This window comes from Haliotis rubra, unplaced genomic scaffold (genome assembly GCF_003918875.1).
Source record: "Haliotis rubra isolate DU_JTF1 unplaced genomic scaffold, ASM391887v1 Scf192, whole genome shotgun sequence".
NCBI lineage: Eukaryota > Metazoa > Mollusca > Gastropoda > Lepetellida > Haliotidae > Haliotis > Haliotis rubra.
The window spans coordinates 853,727-866,829 of NW_025765914.1; the positions used below are offsets into that span (position 1 = coordinate 853,727).

The following is a 13,103-nucleotide window of genomic DNA, read 5'->3' on the forward strand; positions in this document are numbered from 1 at the left end:
AATACTCAATCCCTCCTGAAACTTTCCGTGTCAATATTTGGACAAATGCTCATGCAAACGTCCCGTCCCTATCGACACTCGAAGTTATTCCACAGACATTCCCATTGGTTTGTATCTGGCTCGTACTGAATACGACCAATCTTTCTTCGTGTAAACAGAGATTTGTCCACAGTATGTCTTGTCACCTTATCAATCGGCCATCTTGACATACAGATTGTTTGTGAAGGCATAAAACTATTTTCACTCGCTTTATGTGAAACTCATACATTCATAGTAAGTTAACCACGGTTAGAAAATGCAATACAAATTCTCATGAATCCTTGTTGGCATTGGATTTGGAATTCTATTGCTGTTCACAGTAATCCGAGTTCATATGGTTTCAGGAATGTCATAGAATGTTATGGGTGAAAAACCTAATGCAGAATAGGTTCAGAGTACCCTAGTATCTCCCTCGTAGGACAGGATAATTACTTTTGGGACTTTTAGCACGTTCGATCGCTAGTTCGCCTGGTCCAGACTCGTTTTTTTACAGGCTGTTAAAACTGTTCCTTGAAATACGAATTCTTCAATGAATATCTGTACAATTTCAGTAAGTACAAATTAATCACTAGAGAGTAACCAGTCTCGATTATCTACTAGACCCTCCAAAGACATAGGTAGTGACATTTTTGTCTTCCATTACCTTATCTAAGATACCATGCTGCGGGTCAACATGGGTGTCACTCAGATCTGTAATACTGACTTGAGCTGACTAGTCCGTGTTTAATTCCTTTAGCGTTGAATACAAGGCGGTGTAACAGCAAGATTCATGCTTTAACGTATTTGATCGTAGTTGGTATTACGAGGGCTCGAACCTACGATCTTCCGCTCTCAGAGCAGATGCTTAAGCGTCCACCATGCATCTAATGGAACACGCTTCCTCCTCATTCGTCCGCTCACACACTCTCACGGCGGACAAGTGTCATCTTCTTCCTTCCCTACCTCTCCACAAGACACGATGTTGTTCTTCTGAGTCTCCAGACTCCTTAATTAGGGCCACTCCCTTGCGCTTATCTCATTTGCGGCAGATGATGGTTGAATCGCGCAAACAGATGACGTCTTTTCTCCCTCGTCCTCTACACTTGATCAAGAAATCACACAAAAATCGGAAGAAATCACACAAAGATCGAATTACCAAAGATAATTTAGGTGGTGTTTTTACTGAATTTTGAAAATCCGCAGATAATAGTTCAATTATTCATGGTTCATGGGAGTTATTTGAACCTGGAGTAGTCCTCGCATGACGCGGCTTAATAACAGCGATCCAGATTCTAATTATCAATTTCTCGTCTGAACGCTACCGTTTCCATACCCACAATCGAGCCTAAATTTCAACTCATTTACATGTTCAGCGGGCACAACTGGATCATGAATTTTCACTGTGTCGGGATGATAGTGATCCTGAAACTCACTCCCACTCTCTCCCCTTCTGTCTTTTTAACAGACCCATGACTCTGTCTCTCTCTCTCTCTCTCTCTCTCTCTCTCTCTCTCTCTCTCTCTCTCTCTCTCTCTCTCTCTCTCTCTCTCTCTCTCTCTCTCTCTCTCTCTCTCTCTCTCTCTCTCTCTCTCTCTCTCTCTCTCTCTCTCTCTCTCTCTCTCTCTCTCTCTCTCTCTCTCTCTCTCTCTCTCTACGTCATACAACAGTTGAGGCTAAAGCCATAGAATCCCTTGACTTACGGGCCACAAACTAGTATTTGCTACAGACTAATTTCATGTGACAAACACAAGCAACAACGCAATGAGGCAATGAATCAGTCTGGTTACTCCGTGGGTATTTAACTTGTCGAGCTCTTTCCCTGTACATGGAGTAGATTAGATTCATTTATCACAATGAGAACAGATAATATCAGGTGTTGCCTGCAGCGAGTCTATCACCTGTTTATCCTTGCATCAGTCCTATGAAGGAATCGGATAGCATAATCACCCTCATCACTATTTCCCTTAATCGATTCCCGTGTCAGATACTCCATTATTTCAGGAAAGTGATTCTGTTGGGAGAGAGCGGCTTAATTATGAACAGGAAAGGTTAGTGCTAGATTTGCATCAGGAGCTGCTCTGTAGCAATGCACAAGTTCCATTCGCTCCGTTTGACAAACCCGGTCACCTCGGTATGCTATATTTCACCTGTAGAAGAGACTGATGGCTAAGGAGGGTGATATATCGCTTAATCTACCGGTCAGTTAGTAAATACGATGTTAAGCTGTTAGGCATCTGTTAAACAGATTAAAGGCTTTATAGGCATTTCAGGCATTTCAGAAACGTCTCCTATTGTTTTCCAGTGGGGTTAAATCATATATGGGGATGTTACAGTATCTCCCGGATTATCAAAAATAAATGCCTGGGATTTGATACTTATAAAGTCGGCTGATGAATGTCCCTCGCTGGAGATATGGTTTGCATTTGAGCAATACCAACTCAAGGAAATAGAAGATTATAACTACAAGAGTGTGCTTCACATTTTAGAGAAACTTGCAAACATCCCATCCTAGAAAAATAAATGAACCTCAAGCCTACAGAGAAGCTGATTGACCACAATGCTTTGAAGAATCGTTTCTCAAGTACATGTGCGTCAGCAGCAGATATTTTATGTCCGCTACCTGAGGTTCATGGACAGCCTGATCGAAACATAGGATTGCTGGTAAAAATTGTTTCAGAGCTTTGATTCGGTATATCTCTAATCGCGTTTGCTGGAGGTAAGAGCGGCCGTTTGGCCAAGCCCAAGTCGTTATTGGGTTAGTTCCTCCAACAAGATGTGAAGAGGAGACACAGGTGAAGGAGTTGTCTATTTCAGCAATATCACGGCGGTGGACACCAGAAAAGGGCTTCACACATTGTATACATGTGGGAATCGAACCTAGGTCTTCTGCGTGACGCGCGAAATTCATCGCTTTAACCACTAGGCTACCCCCGCCGTCCCTTACCGCAAACAAATAAATCTTGAATCGCCGTATACAACAAACAAACACAACACACACACACACACACACACACACACACACACACACACACACACACACACACACACACACACACACACACACACACACACACACTTTTGTTTCTGAGAGTTTTGTCTCCTATATTGTGACACATAGTTTCCCCAGCACAATGAGCACATGTACTTTTTTCCAAATGATAAAGGAGCATCAATGGTTTGTCATCTGTAATATAAACAAAATATTGTTTAATATATTACCAAAGAATATCAAGTTTCAAATATTCAATTTGAATTTGCGAAGCTGAAGCCTCATTGCCCTGCAAAGTGACGTTGGGTTTGACATTTAGTGGACACCGTCCTTTAAGAAACATCATCAGCCCTGTGGCGTTATAATCATTCTCCGTCTGCGAGATATTGTTCGAATGCTATTTCAGCACAGACATGTCTTAAATTGGCAAAGATTCAGTCAGCACTGTCGTGACGATGAAATGTGTCCTTCGCTGGATTGTCTTCGTCTAATCGTTCGTTCATCTCCGATCGCGTTTTGTAAGTTTCAAAAGTGTCACGTGTTGATTCCCAAATTTAGAAACAATATTTTTCAGTTCAGAAGTGAGTTGAGATGGAGATGGAGATGGAGTACTGAAAAATGTATATTCTTTAACAAAAGCTGTAACACGGAATTATATTCTAAATGACTCTTGTATCATGCTTATACAAAGACGACTGAACTAATTATATTCTTAATTAATTTGTTTGATAATTAGAAATAATCTTGTGTTTGTGTGAATGGTCAGTGAGTGGTTTGTCTTGTTTCGTAAAATATTTACGCCTGTATCCCATCATTCTCGATAATCTCCAGGGTATACGTACCGATAAATCTCCACTATACCCTGGATGCATCTAAGGGAGGTAATAAAATTATCGGCTCGAGCCGTAGATGCATCCAGGGTATAGTGGAGATTTATCGAAACGTATACCCTGGAGATTATCGAGAATGGTATCCCATTAGATTGCTGCTCATCTTCTGACTGAGTGGTTCCCTCTTTCTGAGTCTAGACTGTAACAGGGATTCGGAAATAAAATTTAGAAACAAGAAGTCTGCTGAAAATCAGTGCTTGAAAGGATTTGCTGTGAACTACCAAACAACAAATAAATGTGTTAGATTTCATAACTGTATTCAAAAAGTTACTACGTTCATAAACCAGTACAAGTCAAACACTTTAAAGGAACTACAATGGCAGTACAAATAGACTGGAAGTACAAATGCAGAAGTAACTTCTTTGAGAGGCATTTAGAAGTTGGAGCAGTAAGGAAGGATAACAATATATGGATGAACAACTTCTTTATTGCCTACACCGAAACGTCGCTGTCACAGCAATAAAGACGTTGTTCATCCATATATTGTTATCCTTCCTTGATAACGGTGTTAGAACCTACACCGAAACGTCGCTGTCACAGCAATAAAGACGTTGTTCATCCATATATTGTTATCCTTCCTTGATAACGGTGTTAGAACCTACACCGAAACGTCGCTGTCACAGCTTGTTCGAACAGCAATAAAGACGTTGTTCGTCCATATATTGTTATCCTTCCTTGATAACGGTGTTAGAACCTACACCGAAACGTCGCTGTCACAGCAATAAAGACGTTGTTCATCCATATATTGTTATCCTTCCTTGATAACCGTGTTAGAACCTACACCGAAACGTCGCTGTCACAGCAATAGAGACGTTGTTCATCCATATATTGTTATCCTTCCTTGATAACGGTGTTAGAACCTACACCGAAACGTCGCTATATTGTTCGTCCATTATTGTTATCCTTCCTTGATAACGGTGTTAGAACCTACACCGAAACGTCGCTGTCACAGCAATAGAGACGTTGTTCATCCATATATTGTTATCCTTCCTTGATAACCGTGTTAGAACCTACACCGAAACGTCGCTGTCACAGCAATAGAGACGTTGTTCGTCCATATATTGTTATCCTTCCTTGATAACGGTGTTAGAACCTACACCGAAACGTCGCTGTCACAGCAATAAAGACGTTGTTCGTCCATATATTGTTATCCTTGATAACTGTTAGATACACCGAAACGTCGCTGTCAGAAATAAAGACGTTGTTCATCCATATATTGTTATCCTTCCTTGATAACGAAACGAAACGTCGCTGTCACAGCAATAAAGACGTTGTTCATCCATATATTGTTATCCTTCCTTGATAACGGTGTTAGAACCTACACCGAAACGTCGCTGTCACAGCAATAGAGACGTTGTTCATCCATATATTGTTATCCTTCCTTGATAACGGTGTCAGAACCTACACCGAAACGTCGCTGTCACATCAATAAAGACGTTGTTCATCCATATATTGTTATCCTTCCCTAAATGCAGAAGCAGTACAAATGTACAACGCCATATAGTGTTAAAACAGTAATTACAAAAATAAAGATAGTGATGATAATATTGGCCTCACTGCAACAGTGGTAAAGCTTCTAAAGTAGGCCTTGGCTGAGTGTCCAGGGTGAAAGTGATCGTCACAGAAGTACAGATCTTCTAGTAATGTGAGAAATAATACGCCCCTTGTTAAAAGACTTCTACTACCTATTACTGTCTTCTCTCAGTCTAAATATAAGACAAGTCTAAATATAGCACACCACTAGTCCAGCACCCCCACAACACACCCACACCCACGCCCACGCCCACGCCCACGCCCACGCCCAACCTACGAATGGCACCAGAAACACACTTTAAACACTGTTCCACAATGAATAACCCAACAACATGACAAAAAGAAGCGACCATTACACTTTAAAAAGTTACTTTGGGTTTCTCCCAAAAGTTGGAATCATTATTTATTAAATTGCATCTTTTAACGGTCGGTTAAATGTATTCGAGAAGCGTCAGGTATTAAATCCCAGGGGATTCATTACTGTGTCATTCAGACGGTAATTTAAGATAGCGAGAACCACGGATATGGATCTATGGGTAAGTGTAGGTTTACCGGAATGCGAGCACCGGAGATATAGAGGGTGTGTAATAACTTGACTATTGAAGTCTTCGATTGGCATTTAGAGCCTGAGTGAACATGAAGGCAATTTTATGGAGAACAATTTCTTTTTCTTTATGGTTCGTAATATGTCATGGGTTCCTTCTTCGACATTCATCTATTTGCTTGAAATGATCCTGACACATTTTACGATCGATAAAGTTGTTATCCATGAGAGTTTCATGTCATAAGTTTGAATATTCCTGACTAACCTGGGGATCTACTCGTGGTTTTCACCAAAGTGTACAATATAGACAAACTTCATGGATTGCAACTTATTTATTTCGTGAGTGCGCTGTTTCGATACCGATTCTTGTACCGCTGTCAAGCAGGAATGAGCCGTTGTCTCACGAAATAAAGAAGTTGTAATCCATAAAGTTTGTCTATATTAAGCTTGCACGTCCTGATATAGCTAGCATACCGTATAGAGCGGTGCCAAAACTCCACTCACTCAATCCTATGCTGTTGTAAGCGGCGACTGGATGTATCGGGTTGTAAGACTCAGTGACTTGACTGGCGGCGTGGACATATGTTCATAATATCGATCACTGGTTTGTCTGGATCATTCTAGATTATTGACAGGCTGCCGTCACAAAGCTGAAATAGTGATGATTGCGGCGTTAATTAACAGACAAAAGCCGCACACGTGTAAATGTTTGTTGTTCTGTTCCAGGCAAGATCGTCCCCTTTCTGGAACACGCATCCCTGCACTCCTCCGGGCTAACCCTCCTCATCATCGGCTTCGAACGCTACCTGGCCATCTGCCACCCCCTGAAGGAGCACAGAGGGTGCCACCTGGCGAGCGCCTGCATCGTCATCACCGTCATCTGGCTCGTCTCCTACGTCTTGTCCCTGCCCTTCGTCTTCATCACCTTCATCGAGGACGCTACCTTCAACATGGACGGCTCGACGGTACAAGTGTGTCGGACCAAGACGTCAGGTGTCTGGCAGAAGACGTACATCCTGTTCGTCTTTGTGTTCCTGTTTGCGCTGCCGCTATGCATGCTGGTCTTCATGTACGCCGGCATCATCTGCAGGCTGTGCAACCTCACCGCCGACAACTACCCAGGGGACTACACCAACAAAAAAACAATCAACTCCCGGAAACAAGTCGTAAACATGCTTATCGCTATAATGGCGCTGTTTTTTCTGTGTTTGATGCCGATGAGAATGGTGATCATCTTGGTGATATTCATGCCTCCAAACGTCCTAGAGGACATGGGATTTGAAACCTATCAGAACATACTGTCGTTCGCGAGGATCATGATGTATGTAAACAGTGCTGGAAACCCTATCATTTACGGGTTATTGTCCTCGAAATTTAGGGCTGCGTTCCGGCGCCTTGTTCCCAGTTGTAAGGATGGTATATATGTGAGGGAATCCGCTGTATCCACCAGAAGAACGGGAAAGAACACGTGCATGATTCCTTTAAACCCCGTCAATGGCTGCAATGGAACTGCCATATAGTCCACGTGCGTCTAACGTGACAAAGCAGTGCGAAAGGTTTCGTGAGGTTAAGATACTGACATTGATATTTAAAGAAAAAATGATTCATTAATGCGTATTGAATCAAATGTTCTTGTTTTGTTTTTGTTTTGTTCGAGTGTTTTGCTTAACCTACACCAAATGAGATTCTGTCTTGGAGGACGTGCAGTGCCAACTAGGAGACGTACCTCTACTGCAGAACTTAAACATGTCTACCCGAGAGGCAGATAATGACCGTCACAAAGGACAATATGTGCCACGTAGGACAACTGTGTACCCAGTAGACGGACACTTGTGTATTCCTGTTACAAGCAACGTCTGGAGGACGGACAGCGTTTACCCCAGACATTACTGTCTTCCACAGACACAGACAATATCCACTCTTGTAACTGTTAATGTCTGCAACAAAGGACAGAAAGGTTTTCAACAACCTAAACATACGACATGGACGAACACTGGACCACCCGACACTGTATGCATGCGAAGAAAGTTCAAGTTAAACGAAAAAATGAATAAATAAATAGATAAATAATAGAAATATACTATGAATGTTATTGTCACCCGCAAAGGTGGATCGAACGGAATATTTAATTTATACCTTGTCATAAGTATCGCCCATTTGTCGTAGTGCAGAATCCAAGATTCGTCCTAATCCCTAGTGTGTCAGTACCATTTCTGTGCTGGTGTGTAGTAACAGATTTAGCTGACTCTCCGAAATATACGGACTTACTGTCCAGTCCTGCATTAAACCCAAATCACTAACCCATCTGAATACATTAAATATTATCAATTTGAGTTGTGCCTAAATTCCAAGTATCCATGAATTACACTGACAGCCTTACTGCTTGTTTGTGTTGAGATTACATTACTGCTTACGCTTGAAGATCAAGGTTAGAATTTATCTTCAGCAACAACCATACTTGTCATAAGAGGCGACTAACGGGATCGGGTGGACAGACTCGCCGACTTGGTTGACATATGTCATCGTATCCCAATTGCGTAAATCGAGGCTCAAGCTGCTGATCACTGGATTGTCTGGTCCAGACTCGATTATTTACAACAAACAAACAAAACACAACTACAGTTTGTTAGGGACACCCGGATACTATATTAACTACTTCCACACCCATGGTATACGTTTCATAGTAGAAACCACAAGAATACTTTGATTTCCTTCAAAATGTGTCTCATCCAAAATACCTAACTGTATCGTGTGATTTGAAAGGACACTGAAATTCTGTGTTAGTTAGTTTAAACTTTTTATAACATTTATAGATCGTCACGAAATTACTCACGGCGGGAACGCTGACGGCAGAGCAACGTGGTTTTATAGACAGGAGGCCCAATGAATCAGCGTTATTGTCACTTGCTATCTCGGAGTTTGCCCGAAGCAGGCCCGAAACGTACGGCGGACAGGGAGCACCGACAAGCGAGAGCGAGTTCACGAAAAATGTGAAATCACTGTTAACAGTAAAACAAGGTTCAATTTCACAGTGTGTAGACGAGTGGTATACTTGTGAGTGAATAAGTGAGTGTGGGATTAAATCGGTAGAGAACCGGTAGGTGATCCAGCCATGTGAGTGAGTGAGTGAGTTTGGTTCTGCGGCGCTTTTTTGCAATATTCCAGCAATATCACAGCGGGGGGACACCAGAAATGAGCTTCACACATTGTAAGCATGAGTGGAATCGAACCCGGGTCTTCGGCGTGACGAGCGAACGCTTTAACCACTTGGCTACCTCACCGCCCCTCCAGCAATCAGAGGCTGAACATTTGAAGGAATGCAGCTGCCACGCTCTCACCCGGATAAACATACAATGTGAGCATTAGAATACGCACACGCACACGCACACGCACACGCACATGGGTATACCAAATAATAGTTCTCATGCTCGTTGAAACATAGCCAGTACAGGACGTCTACTTGCAAGTAGATGACCTTCTGTAGTCGGACTGTAAAGATTATTCTGTGTATTCTTCTACGATTTCTTCCTCAGCAATTTCGGCAGGCCTGTCCGTCTCTGGGTGAGATAGTGGGTGATTTAAAAGTCATGTCAGCAATGTCGACAGGCCTGTCCGTCTCTGGGTGCGATAGTGGGTGAGTTAAAAGTCATGGCAGCAATATTTCAGCCATATCGCGACTGATGCTTTTAAGGGGTCGTTTTCTTCCTCAGCAACTTCGTCAGGCCTGTTCGTCTCCGGGACAAATGTTAGAGGTACATATCTATCGGGATTACAGACTTTTGCATTTATAAGATTTCTGTTTTCGTACTGATGCATGTTTTTGTTTTAAAGAATTGATCTGGTTTCTGTGCCCGCTGTGAGTGGACACATTCGAGGAGCTGACCGTCTTTCTGAACTGGAAACAGGTTGCTCTTTGGTACAGTGTCTCTCGGATCTTCAGATCCGCCTGCAATTCTTGTTTTGATTGAAACCGGGACCAGTAAAGCACTGATCTTGATATCCGAGTAACATCAGTATAATTCCCCAATGTGCCATTCAGTTGGCTCTACACTCCTTCAGCCTGGTGTTAATTAACAGTTGCAATATATGTATATAACGTCCTGATTTATACACTGTACTCTAATACCACCGTTGGTGGTGTTGAGTATTTACTTATAAATCCATACAAAATATCTTGTTCCATTGTGCTGCTAAAATGGCTACACGGTTAGGTAATAGAGCAATAAATTATTACTCGTGTAATCTGAGAGTTGTCTCCCCTGTTCATTTAATTATCCCCATTCTTGGCAAGTGTGTCGGACAAGTGTGTCGTGATTGATATAAGGAGCATCGACCCACACAATGAGTGAGTGAGTTTAGTTTTACGCGGCTTTTTGCAAAATTCCAGCAATATCACGGCGGGGGACGCCGGAAATGGGCTTCACACATTGTACCCATTACGCTTTAACCATTAGGCTACTTCACCGCCCCACAATAAATGTGACATATATCGAACAAAATATACTCTTCAAAAAAAGAAACTTGACATGATGTTTTGGAGTTTACTTACTGAATGCATGTAACTGATTCAAAATGACATCATTCCCCGTTATAGTAAAATCATCACTTTACAAATTTCCAAAACATGATTATCCAGAAAGTGTTTGATAAAACCACAGAGGATTATTGAAGCCACTTGGTCAGAGTGAAATGTCAGTATCTGGTGTGACCACCGTGAGCATCGATAACAGCTTGGCAGCGGTGACCCATAGACTGACTGACTGAGTTTGGTTTTACGCCGCTTTTTTGCAATATTCCAGCAACATCACGGCGGGGGACACCAGAAATGGGCTTCACACATTGTACCCATGTGGGGATTCGAACCCGGGTCTTCGGCGTGACGAGCCAACGCTTTAACCACTAGGCTGCCCCACCGCCCCCGGTGACCCATAGAAGAAATGAGATGCCGAATGCTGTCTTGAGGAATGTTTTGATCCACTTGCTAAAGTGCTGTGTGCAGTTTTTGTAGTGTCTGGGGTGGCGCAAGCGTCGATCAAGAATATCCCATAGATGTTCAATGGAGGACAAATCCGGTGATCGAGAAGGCCAAGTTATAACAACTGAACATTGCTGGAGGACTGACTGACTGACTGAGTTTGGTTTTACGCCGCTTTTAGCAATATTCCAGGAAGACCTGTCAAACACGTGCAACGTGAGGTCGAGCACTGTCATGCTCCAAAGATCAACCGTTGACGTTGATGTAGGGACGTTGAACGGGTCTTCTTGGAAAAAGTCTGGCTTTCCATAGCCAATTGCGCTCTGTCTGGTCGGAGATTCGGCGCAGTCAAAGGAAAATGTCTCAACCGGATTTAGCGATTCTGGGCGGCGGTGGTAACTCCAGGTCGTCCTGACCTGGGTCAGTCTTTTCAGTTTCTTGTCGTCTATAGTGGCTGCTATGCATGTGGAGTAGCATTGATGGGGCTTTTTTAAAGCCTAGTCATAGGCTTCAGTTCAGGGTGATACACAATTTCATGATGCTCGTGCACGTATGTTGTCTCTTACGGAGGGACATCGAGTCGCGGCAATTAATGTGAATATGAACATTTTGAGTAAATTTGATAAACTTGATTACGAACTTAAGTCCAGATAAGCCAAGAACATGCCTTATTACTAGGTGGTATAAGAACAGAATTTACTTGCGTAGTTCCATATGAATTTGTTGACACTATTTCCGAAGACTGACCATATCGAGTAGAGTTGGTGATTCGGCTTATGTACGGAATATTCCATTTTGATTCTGATTTCGAGGGTCAACTTAGGACCTCGACTTATCTATGAGATCTGCTTATATACGGTAATATACGGTAATATACGGTATTGACAGTGAAAATCTTCCTTGGCATGCCATACAAGTTGTTGAGTGTGAGTTAATCAGTGTGCACTGTCTTTGAATGCCTTACTTGGTTTCTCTTTGGACTATGGGTCAATATATGGTAGACATGTTTTCTTTTGTATGTAATCTGAAGCAGTTGCACGCATAGAGGTAAAATCCGTTCATCATTTTACTTGACGAAACACATCGCTGTTTGAGTAAAAGAGGAAAATAGTGAATGCATCAATACCCCCAGCGGTCTGTAAATAACGAAGTCAGGAGCAGACAAGCAATTGGTTGACGTCGATCTACGTAATGGGGATACCATTGAATACCACGACATGCCGGGTCTGACCTCCTGATCCTTCAGTTGCCTGTTGGACATGCATGGATTGCTGGCGCCAGAGTTAAACCCAAATCACGGGCACCAGGCCGTAATATACCTGATGACCACATGTTAAAACTTTCATTAACATTAACCTAAATACTGAACTTGAACTGAACAAAGTGTAACGTTATATTTGGATTATGTCCATATAATCATCCAGCAAAAACATTCATTTATTTATCAAATTCGAACAAACACTGTCTTATAATCTAATGATCAAGATGTTAGGTGATATTTGTAGAGCTGACAAAAATATATTGCAAATAGGAACAATAGAACCCATTGTTTTACCAGTAAATGGACAAATGAAGCGCACATAAAATATCCTATCTCCTATCACAGGAAAAGTTTGCCCTCATCTCATAACAACCAATATTGTCCTTATGAATATACTGTCCTTTATTTATACAGTAAGCCTTGTGTGTATGCTTTGACACGGAATTAACTTATGTTTTAAAAAAAAATTCCAAACTGTTCTAAGAATGACAACATATTCACAGCTGTAAGGGTGCTCTACCAAAGCATCTCGCCCATCATAGCATCAACTTAGAAGTGTAAGGTGCTTCAATGCTTCACCCACAAAACGCATGATAAAATGTTTCTGAAACCCCAGGCAGCATACAGCAAATTGCAGTGCCTAAGCATTCTCCAGGCAGATTCAAGTCCCTAGGAAACTTTTGACTGGTTTAGTCCTGACTTTGACAGTGAAATTTCACACTTCTGTAATTGATCTAGCCAGTTGTGACAATTATGACAGTGAGCTTACCCTCGTCCCAATTTTGACAGTCCTGGGCTCACACATGTTAATTAATCCCCAATAGCCAGTGATTGTGGGAGCTACTGTAACAGAAGCTACAGATACGACTAAAAACTAAAACTAAAACAAAAAA

The 13,103-nt window shown here is 42.1% G+C and overlaps 1 protein-coding gene across 1 annotated transcript in view; it reads left to right on the forward strand.

Moving 5' to 3' along the window:
* LOC124274553 (QRFP-like peptide receptor) overlaps positions 1-8,037 on the forward strand; it is a 73,271-nt gene extending 65,234 nt beyond the window's left edge. The window contains exon 3 of the mRNA XM_046709915.1: positions 6,701-8,037. Within this exon, the coding sequence (XP_046565871.1) occupies positions 6,701-7,494 (794 nt within the window). The 3' untranslated portion in view covers positions 7,495-8,037. The remainder of the gene's footprint in view (positions 1-6,700) is intronic.
* Positions 8,038-13,103: the final 5,066 nt, after the last annotated feature.